Below are 22,882 nucleotides of genomic sequence, written 5' to 3' on the forward strand. Positions count from 1 at the left end.
TCTCTCTCTCTCTCTCTCTCTCTCTACATATATATATATATATACTCTTCAAAAAAGTAGGGGAACCTGAAATATTAATGTTAATATCAACTATTAGACCGAACATACGTTTTGACCACAGACATCCTAGTAAAGAACGTTCAGGTCTGTTTATCAACACACCGCGTGGGGTGTCATTCTTGATTTTGGCCATTTGCAGGAAGGTCGATTAACCACTGTAGAACATTATTTCTGTCACTCCTTTTTATTCTGTTGATCATACAGTTGTTATTGTTTTGTTTTTAGTAATTTTTATTGTTTGAATATGCGATTTACTGATAAAAAACGTCAACTTTCAAATTTCACTTCTGACCCCAATCGTCCTTCAACATCTTTGGTGGTCATAAAACCTACTGTAATACTGAACTACCGGTTGTAATGTTTGCCCAATTAATTCATATACCGTACAATTTTGGCAATTGTAAATTCTTATTAGAGTTCTCCTACTTTTTTAGAAGAGTATATATATATATATATATATATATATATATATATATATATATATATATATATATTACACATGTATTAATTTCTTGCCCAACTTACTGTTGAAATGAACTGAATATTTCAGTAGCACGTGAAATACTGAACAAGGAATATCTGCAAGTGAAGCTGCACCAGACTAGACTATGTGGTGTTCCATGCGTTGATCAAGGTGGCCGAGTCGTGCAATGGAAGCGTTCGATGTTTACAAGGCAATATATTGGGGAGTGGTTTGCCCATTGTTTCCGGCAACACAAGGCCCACGAGACCCACAGAAATCATCATGGCTCCAAATATAATGAAAGGCACAATATAATGGTATGCTTCCTGAAAAAAAAGAAAAAAAAAAGAAGAGTTAAAGTTTGTTTTGTTTAACGACACCACTAGAGCACATTGATTTATTAATGATCGGCTATTGGATGTCAAATATTTGGTAATTTTGACATAGTCTTAGAAAGGAAACCCGATATATTTTTTCATTAGTAGCAAGGGGTCTTTTATAAGCATCATCCCACAGATAGGATAGCACATATTACGGCATTTGATATACCAGTCGTGATGCACTGGCTAGAGCGAGAAATGGCTCAATGGGCTATATGGGTTTCATGTTGTTTGGTAAGCTTAAGAACAAGGACTATTTAAAACAAATATTTGTTCACCGACACCTAATCAGATTTTGATACTAAAGCTATTTAGTGTTTAATGCTAGGATCAGACTACCAACTGCCAGCGGAAAGTTAGCCAATTTTTTCTGTCATGACTTCTACGGCTATCCAGTTGTTAGTATAAGCGCTCTTGCGACTCGATTCTCGTATAATCTGAACGCACCCGTCGCAAGTCGGGAGTTTGGTAAATTACAACGCAAACGTCGGGATTTATTAATGATCGGCTATTGGATGTCAAATATTTGGTAATTTTGACATAGTCTTAGAAAGGAAACCCGATATATTTTTTCATTAGTAGCAAGGGGTCTTTTATAAGCATCATCCCACAGATAGGATAGCACATATTACGGCATTTGATATACCAGTCGTGATGCACTGGCTAGAGCGAGAAATGGCTCAATGGGCTATATGGGTTTCATGTTGTTTGGTAAGCTTAAGAACAAGGACTATTTAAAACAAATATTTGTTCACCGACACCTAATCAGATTTTGATACTAAAGCTATTTAGTGTTTAATGCTAGGATCAGACTACCAACTGCCAGCGGAAAGTTAGCCAATTTTTTCTGTCATGACTTCTACGGCTATCCAGTTGTTAGTATAAGCGCTCTTGCGACTCGATTCTCGTATAATCTGAACGCACCCGTCGCAAGTCGGGAGTTTGGTAAATTACAACGCAAACGTCGGGTTGGCCAACTTTGTCGTAATAGCTGACAGTCTGAGCCTAGAATAATATATGGTTGTCTTGACACTTGGTCGAGAAGACACACAGAAGAAACATGCTAGCGCCACACAAGCTATACTCCCAGCAACACGGGAATGCTAACATGTACTTTCCCACAGACAAGACAATACATACCACGGTATTTTATTTAATTCTGTGGGTTTTTTTTTTTTTTTTTTTTTTTTTTTTTTTTTTAAATCTTTGGGTTGCACTTTTCACAAGTTTTTCCATGTGCTCTTTTTCCCTTAGCACCCCCTCCAAAAGAAAAACAAATCCTAGATCCGCCCCTGAATTCACAGAAATTAAATTTATATTTTTGTTATCTCAACTGCTGTCTTTTTTTTTCTTTTCTTTTTTAACACCGCAGCAAACAGTTGCTGACAATGTTTCATCATTTAAAATGTGATCGAGGATCACACGTGTCAGCTGTTTACTATTCATTCTGTAATGAAAATAAATCTTCGTCAGATGTCCAACATTAGGTGAACCATAAGGTAAAACAGCACACACATCGCTCTGTTTAAAACACACACATGGCCGGTCTGCGTAACGTAATGCGTATAATAAAAACCTAAACAGTTTTAAGAGACTAAAACTTGGTAAAAGAACCGCCATTTCCCCGCCATTTCCCCGCCATTTCTCTGTCTTATGAGTGATGCTTGGTTATAAATATTTCTGTAAATACCTTTTATCAGGAGTCGTAATAGTTAATGTTTTTAAAATAAGATATAAAAAGATTTGTTGATGCTTAAAAATATATATTTAATTTAAAATAATATAATTTAAAATACTGCTACTACTACCACTACGACTTATACTGCTACTACTACGACTGCTACTGCTACTACTACTACTACTACTACTACTTCTGCTGCTGCTACTGCTACTACTATTACTACTACTACTGCTGCTGCTGCTACTGCTACTACTACAACTTTTACTACTACTACTACTACTATTACTGCTGCTGCTGCTACTACTACTGCTACTGCTGCTACTACTACTGCTGCTGCTGCTGCTACTACCACTACCACTACTACTACTACTACCACTACGACTGCTGCTGCTACTACTACTACTGCTATTATCATTACTGCTATTACTACTGCTGCTGCTACTGCTACCACTACGACTGCTACTACTACGACTGCTGCTGCTGCTACTACTACTACTACTGCTGCTGCTACTGCTACCACCACGACTGCTACTACTACGACTGCTGCTGCTGCTGCTACTACTACTACGACTGCTACTACTACGACTGCTGCTGCTGCTACTACTGCTACTACTACCACTACGACTGCTACTGCTACTACTACTACTGCTGCTACTACTATCATTACTGCTACTACTGCTGCTGCTGCTACTGCTACTACTACCACTAAGACTGCTGCTACTTCTACTACTACTGCTGCTGCTACTGCTACTGCTACTGCTATCACTACGACTTCTGCTGCTACTGCTGCTGCTATTACTACTACTACTACTACTACTACTACTGGTGCTGCTGCTACTACTACTACTACTACTACTACTACTACTACTACTATTGATACTGCTACCACCACACTACCAATACCACCACGCCTTGTGCTACCACCAAAGCAAATACATTTTTCTTTAATGTATAATGTTTACTGCGGGGGTATTTCAGAGCCTGTAGATTTCAAAATTTGCAAGCGCATGCCCCCAGATCCCCTAATGCCTTGCACCTTCCATGCTCGATCGTTCCAAGAATTGATCTACCCCCCCCCCCCCCCCAAAAAAAAAAAACCCCAACAACAAACAAACACAAAAAACAAAACAAGACAAAACATAACAAAAAGCCCCAACAAAAAACAAACAAACCTAAAAAATCCACAAACAAACTTCTAGCTACGGCCCTGCTGTTATATCTAAAAATAACGTTTTAAAAGTGAAAAACAAGACCCCCCCCCCCCCCCCCCATCATATACAGTGTGTATGAATTTCAGTTATACTTACTAGAAATTTGAACTGATATGAAAGTATTGCTCCGCCCGTCACTGAGGCTAGGGCTACCGCCGCACCCATACACCTGCAAAATGTCAATTGTTAGAGCTTTGCATCAGATATATAGACCTTAGCTGAAACATAATGACCCCAGTTAAATTTTCGTATAACCACAACACTAGAACACATGGATTACTAGTAATCATCGGTAATTGGATATTACGCAATTCTGTTATAGTTTTAGAGGAAACCCGATATATTTTCCCATTAGGATCAGTTCTTCTACCAGTTGTATCAAGCGAGATACCCCACCACCACCACTACCACTACACACACACACACACACACACACACACACACACACACACACACACACACACCAAAAAGATATCCCTTCACATAATAAAAAGCCCATGAAAGCAATAACAAAAACTGCTACTGGGGTAGAACAGGGGCAAAAATGTATACCAATCTTATTTTTGCAATCAGTTAATGACAATTTCTTTGCTACGACATCACCCACTGTACCACACGAGGACATGCAAGGAAGTGGCTAGTTCACCTGATCACCGTGGGGTACATCTCCAATGCTGAGATCGCTATCAGTGAGATGGACGCCGTCACCCCTAGCTTGCCAAACAGCGCCATGCCCTGGACCATGCTGGGCATCGACTGGAGGTTTCCCGTCATGTGTAGTACGATCATGGAAAACAGAATCAGTCCTGAAGCCACGGCGTAGAGGAAGAGACACCAGCGTCGGCCAGAACTGTCAAACAGAAGGTCCATGGTTACAAAGTGTGATACACACAACACACAAAAACTTATAGGGGTCCTATGATTACTGAATGTGATACACATAAAACGCAAAAACTCTTATTGAATGCGATATACACAACGCAAAAACGTATAGGTGTCCTACGATTATTTAATGTGATACACACAAAAGGCAAAAAACGTATACGTGTCCTATGCGTATTGGATGTGATACACAGGAAACGCAAAAAACGTATACGTGTCCTGTGATTATTGAATCTGATACACACATAACGCAAAAATGTATAGGTGTCCTGTGATTATTGAACGTGATACACACAAAAGGCAAAAACATATAGGTGTCCTGTGATTATTGAATGTGATACACACAAAAGGCAAAAACATATAGGTGTCCTGTGATTATTGAATGTGATACACACAAAACGCAAAAACGTATAGGTGTCCTATGATTATTGAATGTGATACACACAAAACGCAAAAAACGTATGTGTCCTATGATTATTGAATGTGATACACACAAAAGGCAAAACACGTATAAGTGTCCTATGAGTATTGAATTTGGTACACACAAAACGCAAAAACGTATAGGTGTCCTATGATTATTGAATGTGATGCACACAAAACGCAAAAACGTATAGGTGTCCTATAATTACTGAATGTGATACACAACGCAAAAACGTATAGGTGTCCTATAATTATTGAATATGATTATTTGTAAAATATTTAGAGTCTGGACCTGAATTGGTTTAATTTGGACTACACACGTTATGTAATCACGAGGGATATCTGTAGTTTAATTTGGACTACACACGTTATGTAATCACGAGGGATATCTGTGGTTTAATTTGGACTACACACGTTATGTAATCACGAGGGATATCTGTAGTTTAATTTGGACTACACACGTTATGTAATCACGAGGGATATCTGTGGTTTAATTTGGACTACACACGTTATGTAATCACGAGGGATATCTGTGATCAACCACCACGATCAAGGTTCAGACGTTTTGAAGGGTCAAAAACCCCAAGGAACTTGTAGCTTTACGGCCCCTGATCATAATAACTTCAAACCCTATATATTTAGGGGAACATAGAATACACGATCGAAACATTATTGTAGTTAAAACAAAATTAATGTTTCAGAGTATTTCTAAACATTTATAAACAGCAAGGCAACACATTTTAAAACTTGCTTCTTTATAACGATCACCCAAGCAACCAATGGATATTATATTGCAGAATAGATGGGGTGTCGACTATAAACAGCATAGATAGACAAAATGGTTCAACACAGGGATAGATCTGTAGTTTCGAAGATATTTTGCGTGGATGTCTATTGTGACGGTGCGTGTGTCTATTGTGACGGTGCGTGTGTCTATTGTGACGGTGCGTGTGTCTATTGTGACGGTGCGTGTGTCTATTGTGCCTCGGACCTAATGGTAATGATGAAGAATCCTATACATATAATGAAATGTCCGAATAAATCTACATTCCTGCGAAAAAATAAAGAAACAAGACTCTAATGGCTGAAACAGATTTTCCTTTTCATGGAGAAAGAAGGAAGGAAATGTTTTATTAAACGACGCATTCAACGCATTTTACGGTTATATGGCGTCAGACATATGGTTAAGGACCACACAGATATTGAGAGAGGAAACCCGCTGTCGCCACTTCATGGGCTACTGTTTTCGATTAGCAGCAAAGGATCTTTTATATACACCATCCCACAGACAGGATAGCACCAGTCGTGGTGCACTGGCTGCAACCAGAAATAGCCCAATGGGCCCACCGACGGGGATCGATCCCCCCGATCCCCTAGAAACTCTGCTTTGCGCCCTCGATCTCATATATATGATGTATACATACATATATATATATATTTTTTTTTTTTAATTTTTTTTTTTTGGGGGGGGGGGGATATTTATAAACATAGATATCCTGAAATGCAAGTTCCTGCAATTTCCTGCATTCTACAAGTAAATTTCATTTCTGCCTTAATATTTACAACCAATAATATTTTTTAATTCAAAATTATTGGGGGTGGGCTAGAGCCCTCTCATCCCCCACCCCCTGCTCCGCCGTACCTGCTGCCGGACGACCACCGGGTTCGTGGCGCTATGCAGGTACATGTATATATTTTTGATCAATCGTTCACATACCATTTATTTACAATTATTGCTGTCCAGGCCAGTGGAAGGTCCAGTACATATGGAAAACAGCGATCCACGTATATATTTCCTATGACGTGTTGCGTCTTCTCTACCAAGCAGAAATATACAGTTGATGCTACAAGACTAGAAACAAAAGAAAAACCCTTTTACATCATTGCAAACAAATACATTTGCTATGTATAAGTTCAAACCAAATTCTAATTGACTTGCAAGATATGCTTTTTTATTTTAGAATCTTTAAAGAGGTATGTTATAGTAAACGTTGCTAATCAGTTCCTAGTAAAAAACACACAGAATAATGTATATGTATATATATATATACACACACACTATATTATTTAATTACTCACTTACTATGATACGTAGATTGATTCACGTGGCATAGTAGTCCAATTCGGACACAACATACGATCACACAGTCTCTTCATATCTTCTTTGTGTGTGTGTGCGTAAATATGCGTCATTATTCCTCACTCCCCAAGAACCTTTTCCTCCCCCCCCCCCCCAATGATTTATTTCAACAGTATGTTTGCCAAACTTAGTGCAGATACAACCGAGGTTAGCTACCCAATCCCTTCATCCCTAAGACTACGGAACGTTGAAACTACTTTTACACATATGCTCAATGTACCACTTTTGATCTGTTAATATATTTGACTTATATACATAGGCGTACGGGCTACCATTTTTCTGTAGGTGGGCAGGCTGGCGTTTGCCGGAATTAAACGAAAATGTCTGAATCTGGATAACAATATTCATTCATATTAGCATTATTAGCAAACAGTTATATAGGGTTGCAAACGAATCACTACGCATTGTTACATGGATTACAACTAATTTTGAGGGTAGAATGGTGGAAATACAAAGAAATATCTACGCATTATTACATAGATTACAACTGATTTTACTGGTAGAATGATGGAAGTACATGGTAAAAAGGTTTCAGGTTAGCACATTTTGCCCGAATATCTGTATCATTTTTGGCCGAATTTGAGATTTTGCTCCATCAACTGCCCTGCCCCCTGACTCGTACGCTTATGCTTATATGCAAATTCCCCTGCGCGTGCTGTAACCTCACCGTGGTGCAGGGGTGTAACCATCTTCATAAATCAAGGCTAATATTCGTTCCTCGTATTCAGCCTTGATACATGTCGTCAAGAAATCGTGCCACAAAATGCTTAAATTTCATTGGATGCGATGAGATCTGATTGCAACGAATCGCAACGCTCCTTATAGATTCCCTTGTTATTGTAAACAAAGATGGCAGCGTCGGCGTCCGGCGGTTAATTTTTGATATTGCTTTCAAGATTGTCACATGTTACCGATGCTGTGATTGGTCAGCGATGTCATCGTGTAAGGGACATAATCGGTGTTACAAATTTTCTTCCAATAGAGGGCGCTAGTAGTGAATATCAGTAATCTTGACTACATGTATCAAGGCTGAATACGAGGAACGAATATTAGCCTTGATTTATGAAGATGGGGTGTAACATTCTCTTTGAGAATGGCCAATACAGCACAAATCCCTTTTTTTTTTTCGAGATACAATTAACATTTTGAATAAAAGTCAGTATCTAACTGTGATATTTGTTTTTTTTGCACTGTTCTTTACACTGTGTTTTTATTTAAATCTTGAATTTTTATATTGATGTTGATCATCACTTTATTTGTTTGCATTACCATAGTTTGACACCCAATGGCCGATGTATTTTTCGTGCTGGGGTGTCGTTAAACACTCATTCATTCATTATATACAAATTATAACATTGGTACAGCATTGTGAAAGATACACAGCCCTCACCAAATATAGATCAAGGCTACAGTCTGTTTGAAGAGATGACGTGAGTGGCAGAAATCCAGATACGTGTATCGCTTCTCGTGCATGTGGCAGACGATCGACGACCTAGCTTCGTCCAGCAAGTAGATCAGTTTTGGAACCACCCGGAAGTTGCAGGAGATCAACTCTTTAGTGGCGAACTCTGCCGCCTGGAATTTCTGTTTACAGAGCAGCCATCGTATACTTTCTGGAACCAAGCTGTAAGACAAGAACCAAACATATCCACTATAGGTTAAGATTACATACACGTATATATTTTCATATAATAACAATTTCATACAGACGTATCCTGTACAGACATAACACAAAACGTTCTAGCAATGGACGAAATAATCCTCACTATTATATGATATATAAAAGGATAACTGCAGAGGCAAATGGCCGATATTACGAAATGTATAAAGAATAATTGAGTATAAGTATAGTAAACTATAAAAAAAGCCCCAACAATAATCAGTCAACGTGACACCATGATACTGAGTTTCACATTGTTTTTAAGACAATACCGTACTAAACCAGGGCTGCGTTCAGCTAATCGGATCAGGTAAACGACGTTCGCTAGCCCGGTTTATGCTATGGCATTCACGTTGAACCAAAAGACCACATCGGAAGTAAAAAAAAATAATAATAATAAAAATAATAATTAAAAAAAAAAAAGAAAAAAAAAAAAAGAGAAGAAGAAGAAACCAGAAGTTTAACGACACTAATAATGCACATTGATTTATTCACCATTGGCTTTTGAGTATCAAAGCATTTGGTAATTCTGACATAATAGTCTTAGAAGATTCAAGAAACCCGCTACATTTGGTTTTCAGTGGCAGCGAGCGGTCTTTTATATACACTTTCCCACAGAAGACAGAATATAAAACGACCTTTTATATACCAGTTTTGGGCAGTGGTTGTGACTGGGGAAAAAACAATCAGAAAATTGGTCCTGTCCAATATTATGCGTACGTTAGCGTTGCTCACTGTCGTTTCACACAGGTCAGGTCAGATCATAGGGCTTTACGTGCACATTCAAAGCAAGCTGTTGTGGCACACGCCTGTCCTGGGCACAAGAGCCGACCTCGACCGGCTTCTCTGTCCAGGACATGAGTTTCACACAGGGATGGATTTCATTTTAAAACAGAGCTAATTTCCATTAAAATTAAATTTCTGAATAAACCGACGTAGATAAAAGTGGTATCACTAACTAATATGTTCCCAGGAACGGAAAGCCAACGGCACCAGAGACGAAGGCTAGGTATCTCCAGTTGTTGGTGATGAGCCCTTCCAGGGAACAGAAGACGACTCCAAGTGTACAAGCGTTGCTCATGACGCATGCGTCGCGCCAACTGTGACCAACAATCTCCACAGGTATAACATAACTGATGGACAAAAAGGCACCTACAAATAAAATAACAAGCGATATTGGGATTAGTATGACCAGAAAGACTGTTTAAACTCTAATTGACTTCATAATGAGCTGTATGATAGTAGAACGGACAGAAAGAAATAAAATGTGTTATTTTATGACACACTCAACCTATTTTTATTTACGGTTGAATGGCATCAGATATATGGTTACGGACGATATAGACAATGAGAGAAGAGACCCGCTGCCTCCATTCCATGGACACGATAGTATATCAGGCCCGTAGCCAGGATTTTGAGCGGGGAGGGGTCGTTTAGGCTTATGGTGAGGCACGAGTTGCAATTTTTAATATTGAAAAAAAGTCACCGGTAGGGGGGTCGACCGACCCTCCCTCCCCCCCATTGGTTACGGACCTGTATATACCATGGTCGGTTGTGGAGCACTGGCTGCAACGACAAATAGCTCAATGAGCCCACCTACGGGGATCGACCCTAGACCGATTTAGCATCAGGAGAGAGCTTTACCCCTGGAAAGGTCAACATATTATAATAATTCTAAACGTTTCTGCTAAAGAAATATTGATCCACAGCGTGCGGTTAAAGGGGTTCTATCAAAGTTGCGTAATGGCTGATTCTCACCAAAACTGTTAATCTAGACTGACCTGCACAAAATCCTGTGAAAAATCGGACGGACAGATAGATCTGCCAGATGTTCGCGAGACCAGTCAGAGTGTGGAAGATAAGCGTCATTAGAAAGTACACGAACATGAGACGGCGTCGACCGAATATGTCCCCCGAAATTCCGCCCATCGTCGCGCCCATCAGCACGCCCGCCGATTGGCTGTAAACAGTGTACCGGGACAATCCTTCCGCATCGAGCTCTTCCATCCACTACAACAATCAACACCCATTGTATTACAAGAGGTTTAAATTTGTATGTTATTATAAAAAAAAAAAAATTGAAAATGAAAATTATGCTTAAATACATATAGATAATTCAAATATAGTGTATACTGTAAAATTACTTTTATTCGCGCATGCACATACACGCACTAGTACATAAACAAGCACAGACACAAACACAAACACAAATTCACAAACACAAACACAAATTCACATACACATACACACACATACACACTAAACAATTTTATTTTTTTATTTTTTTATTTAACGACGCCACTAGAGCACATTAATTTTTTATCTTATCATCGGCTATTGGACGTCAAACATATGGTCATTTTGACACTGTTTTTGAAGAGGAAACCCGCTGTCGCCACATAGGCTACTCTTTTTTCGACAGGCAGCAAGGGATCTTTTATTTGCGCTTCCCACAGGCAGGATAGCACAAACCATGGCCTTTGTTGAACCAGTTATGGATCACTGGTCGGTGCAAGTGGTTTACACCTACCCATTGAGCCTTGCGGAGCACTAAACAAAGAAGACAAAAACTACCAACCCCCCCCCCCAAAAAAAAAAAAAAAGACCCCCCATAAAACTCCAACAACCCCCTCAAAACCCCCCAACAAAAAACAACAACAAAAACAACAACACAAAAATACAAAGAAGAAAAACAGCAAAAAGGCTACACGATAACCTTCATAAAGAAGTAAAATTACATGCAGTTGCATATGGAATGAACACATCTAAATATCCTTTATAGACAGATTATACAAGATGAACATTAAAGCAGGTTTCACTGTACAAAAAGGTTGTAGCGCAACACTCTGTACTGTTTTGAAGTCTAGACTGAAATCTAAATCTGATCACGTATTATTTGTCTGACACAAGTTCATTAAATAAAGGTCATCTGAAATTATGGTCCATCTTTGTGTTGTGACCAATATAGTAACATATCTAGAATACGCTAACCTTTATTCAGCTAATCTCGAATACTATTAGATATAATAACAGTAATTTCGTTCTCGAATACTATTAGATAAAATAACAGTAATTTCATACTCTTAATATTACTGCACATCAACGTTTGAGACGGAACAGGCCTGAATATTTAAGGAATTTGATAATCCTTTTTTTTTCCGAATCCGTCTTTCATCTTCCGCGGAACCTAGTTTCTATTGACTCTAATTATCTTTTGAGAAAATCATTTTGACAGCTTTAATCATCGATTATTGTACTGTACTACAAATCTGAAATATGAACTTGAAGGCAGGGCCGTAGGTAGCGGTGTGTGTGTGTGTGTGTGTGTGTGTGTGTGTGTGTGGATATAGAAACTTAAAGAAAATTCTCTTCTTAACCGTTTAAGGAGTTTTAGTCTACTAGTATTCAGTTTACTACTCAGTTGCCTCCCCCACAACAAAAAATTCTAGCTACGGCCTTGGAAGGGACTAGCCTGAGTGTGTAGCCTTTGTAAGATGTTTCCGACTAGTAAAAACATGTTGATGTGTAAAATAATATTTTAATTACATTTTCTGGTTTAGAATACTAGTGTCTCTATATCAAATGTGTGTGAGGTCATGTTCTATGTTTGTAGCAGTCATTTTTCATTTTTGTTTTGTACGTGCAAAATTTTTGGAATGTGAAATCCGGTTTGATATACTACAAACGTTAGATCGATAATAAACACCCAGAGCCGGTTTAAGTATCCGCGGAGCCTGTAGCAGAATATATATTTTTCAACCCCCCTCGGGGAGAGGAGAAAAATTACCTGGGAAAAAAAAAATGTATACATCATCACGGGGCCCTCTGAAACGCGGGGACCTTAGCACGTGCTACATGTGCTACTAGAATAAACCGGCTCTTTAAACACCGTGTCTATACATGAAGTGATATTCTAAACAAGAAAATATATTTATTATGTAATTTTAGTCATAAAAAGACTGTTAGTTGGACAGTGCCTTTAAAGAAAACAGTGTTGTGTGTAGCCTCCCCATCCATTAATCTTTCTTTCGGTTTTTGTATTTATATTTTATATTACGTTTTTTTTGTATTTTTTTCTACGAAGACCTGTCATTGCCAATTACAGCTATATGATAAATGAGCTCTTTTTTTTTCTGTTAAATGCGACGATTTTTTTCCTCAAATAATTGCTATTTAACTACGAATGCTATTGATATTACATCGGTGTTGAATTTGATAGCTCCGTTTGATTATGTTAACAGAAACCGCACGAACAAAAGTTCTAATTCAAAAACGTGCTTACTGAAGCACAGAAGTGCTTGTGGAATAAATTGGCAAACAGAGAGTGGGTAACAAATACAGCTGAATGGAACCAACGTTTCTATCAACAAAAAAAGCTTTCCACTAAACTCTTAGCCATCTAAATTATCCATTCACCCCCTTCGCGAAACATACAATCTTGAATTCGTCTTATGAGGAATTAGAAGAACTAGAAATCGATTGTTATCATATTTACACGACGAGGTAGACAAGATCCGCCTCGCACTCCAACTGAACTCGGCAATCCATCACGAGGAACTCCTCTGGAGAACCTAAACAAATAATAGCACCTACTTGTCAGAACCCATAAAGACCAGACCTCTCAGAGTTCAGTGCATGTTGTCGTAATTAAGAGACAGTAAAGCAATCTTCAAATGGGACTACTATTACTAACGGACGGCATGCGCAGCGTCAGATCTTGCAAGAAACTTCCGGTCTGCTGGCAGAGGAGGGCATTTGTACCATCGTTGGTGGCATTCGTTGTGGTTCGCAGATCTCGGGCCAGATCCGTGTCGTTGATGGTCAGGGTACAGCCCCTCTCCCCTTTCATCTGTCCGGACTCTGGCTGGGCGACACAGACGTACATGAGGACGGACACCGTGATGGCCTGGAGGGAGGCAGTCGAGAGGAACACCCTCTTCTGATAGAAGCCGAACTGACCGCTCTGAGTGAGGATCGCCTCGAACACCCGCGCGCTCTTGTCATCCATGATTCCCAGAGTCTCATTGGGGTTATCTGCACAACCACATCGTTTTGCGGGTTTCTTCTCTGAAAATAAATAATAGCAGTATAATTTATTTGTATTTTTGGACTAGTATTTAAAAAAAAAATTAAAATTAAAATAAAGGTCGAGAATAATTAATATAAATACAGAAACTAGTTTTCTACCAAATAGTATAATTGTGCAACAGATGAGGGAAATTAAAACTAAAGTTTATTTAGTTTAACGATACTACTAGAGCACATTGATTTATTAATAATAGCTTATTGGATGTCAAACATTTGGTAATTCTGACATATAGTCTTAGAGAGGAAGCCCGCTACATTGTTTCATTAGTAACAAGGGATGTTTTACATGAACCATCCCACAGACAGGATAGCACATAACACGGCCTTTGATACATCAGTCGTGGTGCACTGGCTGGAACGATAAATAGCCCATTGAACCCACCGACGGGGATCGACCCCAAACCGACCTCAGAGCAGGCGATCGCTTTAACACAAATAGTATAATTGTGCAGGAGGCGAGGGAGTTATGCTGCCACGAAATTACGTTCAGCCCAATACAAATAATTTGATTTTCGTGCTTATACCGTTCGTGCCAGAAACTCAGGTCTATGAGTTAGTGTCGGTGGTGGGTTTTGAACGAATTAACAAATGAAATTCTATTATTGCACCACAACAAAGAAAGCAAGCAAGTAAGAAAGAAAGAAAGAAAGAAAAAAGAAACATATATCCAGCCAAAATCTTCAAAATAAAGATATAAATAAATAAATAAATAAATAAATCATAAACCCCCAACCCCTCCCCAACAAAAATAATATAATATAAAATCAAATAATGTTTTGTTGAGAGGATATTGCCAACAAGATTGTTGTATTTGTGCAACTCATCTCAGTCCTTGGCTTTTGAAAAACAAAGGCGAGTGAAAAATCGCACACTTCAAAACGCTTAGGCGAGTGAAAAAATCGCACTCGTCAATATGCTAAGGAAATTGAAAACCAGACATTATTAATTTGTGAAGTAATTGGTACATGTAAATACAGACATATGTTGCAAAAATGAACCAATAAACCAATAATGCTTTCTTCTAATTTTATGTTGTTTGATTCATTAGTGTAGTTCGACTTCTTTTCCCTTTCAGGAGTAGTACTATAGAAATATAAATATAACATGTATACACTGATGCAGACAATTTGATTTTTTAATTACAATATGTACTATTTGGATAATTTGATGCACACAATTATATACATACTTTTTCAGTGTTAGATGGTTTGATGAATGTGCAGCTAAACATATATAGGAATCAACTTGTCTTGAATTTCATTATCATGTACAACGAACATGATTAGGATAGTTGGGATGGGAAAAACCCACTGGTTCCGAGGTGGTGGTTCATGACTACGACGCAAGCGTCTCAGGTGTCCACTACCGATTCATATTATTAAAACATTTTTTAAAATAAAAAAATCGTGAAACGTAGGCTAACAATTACTTTGATTGATAGTGTTGGTTGGGACATTGACATTCACATGACATTTTTAATTCAACAAATACGCAACCAGTCTCCCTCCCTCAACATTTTGTAACACACCATTTGATCTACCGCTACAAGTTACGAACGGCTCTGACAGCGTTACGTCATTGATCTAGAACGGCCCTAATGTTGTTGATAAAAAAAATATACAAACTCTGGCAAAATCTGTCATTACAAAGGATTTTATTCCAAACGTGGGATGCCATAATAAAGATAATACCCCCCCCCCCCTAATTTTAGACACCATCATCGATGCGTGATACGTTGTGTGCGTGCAGAATTCCAAGAGTAAAAATAATCTGACCCCGATAGTTCTGATTGGTCAATATGCCACATAGTACTGCGCATCAAATCATGTTCCAGTCACATGGTCTGTGACTTTCTAACAGACGAAACAAAATATTAAATAGTCAGCAATGATCATTAATTACTGTTACTATAGTGTCTACATATATACGTATATAAATAACATATGCACATTCATTAACCTCTTGCTGGAATACAAATATTTAAATGAAGTTTTATTTGATTTTGTTTAAAGATAAAAAAAAGAGTAAAATAATAGACGTAAAAGAATATCATTTCTTTTACTTCTTTTTATTATTCCGTCTAAATTTCCTTTCCTTTCTTTTTTTAAAAGAAAGTATAAAATTACACGATTGCCATTTTCGGGACTTCGCGTCGAGCAATTTTTGTAGGCTAACAGCTATGAACTAATCGAGACAATTTTACCGACTTCGCATGACTTCAGTAAACGAGTTTTCATTTGTGTAGGCTACAGAAGCGTACTATTTAATAAAATCAATCCCTTTTCTGGTTTTTTGTCATAACTACATGGACAGTATAAAATGATGTTATCCTTATCAGACGTTCTACGATTAAACTTACATATTACCTATATTTTCGTGGACTGTTTCTAATTAATCAATGTAAAATCTGTCTTCTGTCTTTGATCTGCGGCTAGAAACCTAATACAAATATTAGAACCATCAGAACTATGTTAATATACAGCCAATATTCATCTAATGTTTATGCAGAAAAATATATTTGATAACAATCGTTAAAAGTTTTGATCGCATTCTTACGTCTTGCGAAGATGTCTATTAAACCTGTGTTTTCTGATTTGTATAGCAAAGATAAGCACCAGTCATATATTAAAATCCTGCATGGACGCTACCGTTTTCGTAACCTTTTTTTCTGGTATTATTAAACGGATCTTTCTATCAGCTACATACGGTAAATAGTGGCAATCAATATACAAAATTATTTTACATGCGCTGTTTGGTAAGTAACGTGCGTTATTTTTGACACTCGCCAGATTGAAATTACGTGCGCTGTACGAGCGCGATCGCACCCGCGCACCTTAAAAGGCAAGGTCTCATCTGTCTATGAAGGCCCCATCTAGCTGCAAACAGTCCACTTGTCAGATTTTGTGAATCTGTGATAAGACCGGAGTCTAGTCGTAATGAACGCGACTGGTTTCGATATTCCAGAATTATGTGTGAATAGATATCTGTATGATCGATTCATTTGTAGTTATTTATCATGAATAAATGTAAAAATAGTGAAATATTATATCACTTGTAACCATGATACTGCACCTTTAAAACGAAGATATAACAAAAGGACAAATAACTGATCGGCGAATGGACGTACAAATGAATACCGGCCTCGGTTGCGCAGTGGTTAATTCATCGGACTACAGGCTGGTAGGTACAGGGTTCGCAGCCAGGTACCGGCTCCAACCCAGAGTGAAGGAAGGAAATGTTTTATTTATCGACGCACTCAACACATTTCATTTACGGTTATATGGCGTCAGACATATGGTTAAGGACCACACAGATATTGAGGGAGGAAACTCGCTGTCGCCACTTCATGGGCTACTCTTTTCGATTAGCAGCAAGGGATCTTTTATATGCACATAGACAGGATAACACATACCACGGCCTTTGATGTGCCAGTCGTGGTGCACTGGCTGGAGCGAGAAATTGCCCAATGGGCCCACGGGGATCGATCCCAAACCGACCGCGCTTCAAGTGAACGCTTCACCACTGGGCTACGTTTCGCCCCCAACCCAGAGTGAGTTCTTAAGGTCTCAGTGGGTAGGTATAAGGCCACTGCACCCTCTCTCTCTCTCTCTCTCTCTCTCTCTCTCTCTCTCTCTCTCTCTCTCTCTCTCTCTCTCTCTCTCTCTCTCTCTCTCTCTCTCTCTCTCTCTCTCTCTCACTAACCACTAACCAACTAACAACTAACCCACTGTCCTGGACAGACAGCCCAGACAGCTGAGGTGTGTAACCAGGACAGCGTGCTTGAACCATAATTGGATATAAGCACGAAAATAAGTTCAAATGAAATCAAATGAATAAACACACAAATCATAATTATTGGTAAAATGTGATAAAAGGAGAACGAATGACTACGTGGTAGGATAAATGAAAGAACACATTTATGAATGAATAAATGAATGATGAATGAATGAATGAATGTCCTACAACACCATATATAATAATATAGCCCGAGAACAAACATCAGTTTGTCGAACCATCACATTCAGGATGAATGATTGGATGTAGTCGAAGGGTATGGCGGAGATCGGAAGAGATAAATTACTTTGGTATCGCAATCGAACTAAATCCGATAATACTCCGAGTCAGTAGGTGCGCGATGTGAAAGGATCGAATTAAGACTCCGTGTAATATGTACTTTTAATGGGTTCCTCGCCGTTAGAAAATACGTCACGGTTCTCAGTATTTGATTGACGCCATTAATGGAAACCTAAGACTCTACAGATGGGCATAGTCGATATATCTGTCCTTTGGTAGAAAGTTGAAATTTCAGTCACAAACCTGAACAGACAGAAATAACTTCTTACAACCACATGCTTAAATTAAATTAAAATACACCTGCGAAGTCACAGTATTGTCTCAAAGCTCCATTATTTTTCAGCAGGCCCGTTTTCGCCAGTTTTTAGTTCGGGACTTTAAAATGTCTTATAATGCTAATACGGAAACCTGTCCATATAATGCACACACACTTTGAAAATACGCAGCAAAATCGTGTTGATATGTGTGTAACCACAAAAAAAATGTGTCGATACGTGGGCTATTTAGTCAGCAGAGACGACCCCCCCCCCCCCGGAATAATCACTTGTGCGTGTGTGTGTGTGTGTGTGTGTGTGTGCATGTGTGCGTGTGCGTGCGTATCAGCATATCGGGAACCAATCAAAGTTTTCGCTAACTTTAGATTTCTTCGCTGTCACAGAAAAGTTTATTTTGTTTAACAACACCACTAGAACACATCGATTTATTAATCATGGGTTATTGAATGTCAAACATTTGGTAATTTTGACATATAGTCTTAGAGAGGAAACCCGCTACATTGTTCCATTAGTAGCAAAGGATCCTTTATATGCACCATCTCACAGACAGGATAGCACATACCATGGTCTTTGATATACCAGTCGTGATTCACTGGCTGGAATGAGATATAGCCCAAATGGGCCCACCGACCCTATATTACGAGAAGTCAGTTATTGGTGTTTCTACCGGCCTCGGTGGCGTCGTGGCAGGCCATCGGTCTATAGGCTGGTAGGTACTGGGTTCGGATCCCAGTCGAGGCATGGAATTTTTAATCCAGATACCGACTCCAAACCCTGAGTGAGTGCTCCGCAAGGCTCAATGGGTAGGTGTAAACCACTTGCACCGACCAGTGATCCATAACTGGTTCAACAAAGGCCATGGTTTGTGCTATCCTGCCTGAGGGAAGCGCAAATAAAAAATCCCTTGCTGCCTGTCGTAAAAGAGTAGCCTATGTGGCGACAGCGGGTTTCCTCTAAAAAAAATCTGTGTGGTCCTTAACCATATGTCTGACGCCATATAACCGTAAATAAAATGTGTTGAGTGCGTCGTTAAATAAAACACTTCTTTCTTTTTATTGGTCTTTTTAGGGGCAAAATGGTATGATATATGGTAAGGTATAATTGTCTATAAAAACCAACAACCCCAAAACAACCTAATAAATCCGATGCGATCTGTTGTTTGAAAAGCTTTTAGCAGCACATTCATTCATTTCAACTTATTTTCGTGCTTATATCCAATTAAGATTCAAGCACGCTGTCCTGGGCACACATTTCAGCTATCTGGACTGTCTGTCCAGAAGAGTGGGTTAGTTATTAGTTGGTTAGTGGTTAGTGAGAAAGAAGAGAGTGTAGTGGCCTTACACCTACCCACTGAGCCCTTAAAAACTCGCTCTTGGTTGGAGCCGGTACCGGGCTGCGAACCCTGTACCTACCAGCCTATAGTCCGATGGCTTAGCCACGACGCCACTGAGGCCGGTACAGGCGTTCATCACACGTCATTCACGTCGATCTTATCAAAGCACGGGAAATGGAATATGGTAATATGACTCAATATAACAAATGCTGAAGTGAATATAATGTTGCTTTCTTTTGACAGCTTTCCGATGAGGCAAAGACAAGGCGAATTACCCGTAGTTCTTTACACTGGCGTACACCACATTAAACCTTTGGCAGAAACTGTTTGATCTTGAAGATGAAAATACACACATGGTTAGGTTGGTTATATGATAAATATATATTAATTTGTTGCTCAAAGCCAACTTAAGCCTAATTTCCGATGTGTTTGAAGAGAGGATTAATTTGTGAGTGTGAAATATGAGCTGACTTAGCTCGAGTGTTAACCCCATTCTGTTTATATGTGAGAATTCAGCTAGAGTGAACTCTATGAAACAGATAGTCGATTTTCGACAAATACTGTGTCTACAATACAAACATTGTCCTGATCTAACGCCGCAGACCTTTGAAGTGATCCCTTTGGAGTTTATTCATAAAATTATCGACTTACATTTTAGTGACTGACATAAACGTTACATAAAGAAAACCGACACCCCTATCGAAAACCGTCTGATTCTGTGTTTTGAATATGGGTCTTGGGTTTCTTCTCACATTGTCTGTATTAGTCGAAAACACATTCATGAACGTTTAATGTTATGGGTATACTCCTAAAGAAGCAACCTAAATGTTAGTGGTATCAGATTGTAAGAAACTCGGTGTATTATAGACCAAAAAACAACAACAACAACCCCGTAACGATTCTTTGGTCGTCTGGAATTTCAAATTGACTCTTTTTAACGCGTAACGCACTCTAGAGGTATTATTTCCAGTCAGATATCACATTAGGAAGAAAATGTTTTATTTAACGACGCGCTCAGCACATTTTATTTACGGTTATATGGCGTCGGACATATGGTTGTCACCACTTCATCGGCTACTCGTTTCGATTAGCAGTAAGGGATCTTTTATATGCACCATCCCACAGACAGGATAGCACATACCACGGCCTTTGATATACCAATCGTGGTGCACTGGCTGGAACGAGAAATAGCCCAATGGGTCCACCGACGGGGATGGATCCCAAACCGACCGGGCATCAAGCGAACGCTTTACCACTGGGCTACGTCCCGCCCCGATATCACATTGGATACGTGTTAAGGGTGCCGAAAGAAAGAAAGAAATGTTTTATTTAACGACGCACTCAACACATTTTATTTACGGTTATATGGCGTCAGACATATGGTGAAGGACCACACAGATTTTGAGAGGAAACCCACTGTCGCCACTACATGGACTACTCTTTCCGATTAGCAGCAAGAAATCTTTTATTTGCGCTTCCCACAGGCAGGATAGCACAAACCATGGCCTTTGTTGAACCAGTTATGGATCACTGGTCGGTGCAAGTGAGTTTACACCTACCCACTGAGCCTTGCGGAGCACTCACTCAGGGTTTGGAGTCGGTATCTGGATTAAAAATCCCATGCCTCGACTGGGATCCGAACCCAGTACCTACCAGCCTGTAGACCGATAGCCTAAACACCACGCCACCGAGGCCGGTGTTAAGGGTGTCGAGTGCTCGCGAACAATTTGACTGGTTATATCGTCTTCTATCACATAACACGCACTATCACAAAACATGGATCTAACAGGCGTAAAACACAATCTAGTGAACCTTTCCTTTCCTTTTAACTGATTTCCGTTCTTATATCCAATTAAGGTTCAAGCATGCTGTCCTGGGCACACACCTCAGCTATTTAGGCTCTCTGTCCAGGACAGTGAGTTAGGGGTTAGTTTGTTGTTAGTGGCTAGTGAGAGAAAAAGAGTGTGTAGTGATCTTACACCTACCCATTGAGTCGTTAAAACTCATTCTGGGTGGGAGCCGGTACCGGGCTGCGAACCCTATACCTACCAGCCTTATGTCCGATGGGTTACCCACGACGCCACCGAGGCCGGTTCTAGTGAGTCATCATGGTCGCGCGCCCCTTGAACACGCAACAGAGGTCTACGTTTGAGTTTCATTTTGCTTTGCGCCAAACATTAAATCAGTACATGTATTATGGGCAGAGAATACAATAGAATAAAAAGTAGTAAAATATTCCCAAGCGCTTGTTCTCTTGAACACGCCATAGGTAAGTAAAATGGGTTGAGATTTCGTTCGATCCGTTACGACCACCCACTCTTTCGCACTAAATCATGGCAATCCTTCTTGTTTTCTTTGGTTTTTATGAGTTGAGACAGTGTAGTTAAAACAATATGTAAGCATCGGATTATATCATCTTTTTCTCTTTAATATTCAGACAGGGACCCCAATAGCTAGAAGAAAAAAAAAAGAAGAAAAAAAAAGAAGTTTGTTTTGTTTAACGACACCACTAAAGCACATTGATTTATTAATCATCGGCTATTGGATGTCAAACATTTGGTTATTTTGACATAGAGTCTTGGAGAGAAAACCCGTTACATTTTTCCATTAGTAGCAAGGGATCATTTATATGCACCATCCCACAGACAAGATAGCACATACCACGGCCTTTGATGTACCAGTCGTGGTGCACTGGCTGGAACGAGAAAGAGCCCAATGGGCCCACCGATGGGGATCGATCCCAGCCCGACCGCGCATCAAGCTATCTCGAACAAATGCTGCTGTTCTTGTTATCATTGGGGTTGAATAGTTTCTCCTTCAAGGGTTCACCAGAAAGCCGGACTGCTTTTCTATGGTCCTGGGACTAGGGACAAAACTGCAGAAAATGATGACAGTATTTCTGAATTCTGTTATGTTTTATTAGTATTATTTTTGTAATATTGTTTGCTGGCGTTCTAAAATCATTTCATGTTAACCGCTGCACGCTGTTTTACCGCGGCAATGTGTTCTGGTGTTACCATAAGCCTTTGTTATAATGTGCATAAGTCAGACAAGACTTGGCATGTTCCAAAGAGCATCGTATGCCGTGTCAACAAACGATTTAATGGGTGCAAGTATCGATAAACATCCATTTGGTGTTTTATCCACACCCTCGACAGTGTTCTGAGAATGCCAAACATTCGTATGCATACCGTCCAGCTTAGCAGAAAAAATAC

The 22,882-nt window shown here is 39.3% G+C and overlaps 1 protein-coding gene across 1 annotated transcript in view; it reads right to left on the bottom strand.

The window, feature by feature from the left end:
- Positions 1–22,882, bottom strand: part of LOC121379607 (solute carrier family 22 member 15-like) — a 41,145-nt gene that overhangs the window by 1,464 nt on the left and 16,799 nt on the right. The window contains exons 2-9 of the mRNA XM_041508256.1: positions 13,591–13,964; positions 10,679–10,907; positions 9,857–10,049; positions 8,628–8,861; positions 6,815–6,949; positions 4,442–4,645; positions 3,892–3,964; positions 586–849 (exon numbers count right to left, since the gene is read on the bottom strand). Of these exons, the coding sequence (XP_041364190.1) occupies positions 667–849; positions 3,892–3,964; positions 4,442–4,645; positions 6,815–6,949; positions 8,628–8,861; positions 9,857–10,049; positions 10,679–10,907; positions 13,591–13,964 (1,625 nt within the window). The 3' untranslated portion in view covers positions 586–666. The remainder of the gene's footprint in view (positions 1–585; positions 850–3,891; positions 3,965–4,441; positions 4,646–6,814; positions 6,950–8,627; positions 8,862–9,856; positions 10,050–10,678; positions 10,908–13,590; positions 13,965–22,882) is intronic.

Source organism: Gigantopelta aegis, chromosome 8 (assembly GCF_016097555.1).
Source record: "Gigantopelta aegis isolate Gae_Host chromosome 8, Gae_host_genome, whole genome shotgun sequence".
Taxonomy (NCBI): Eukaryota; Metazoa; Mollusca; class Gastropoda; order Neomphalida; family Peltospiridae; genus Gigantopelta; species Gigantopelta aegis.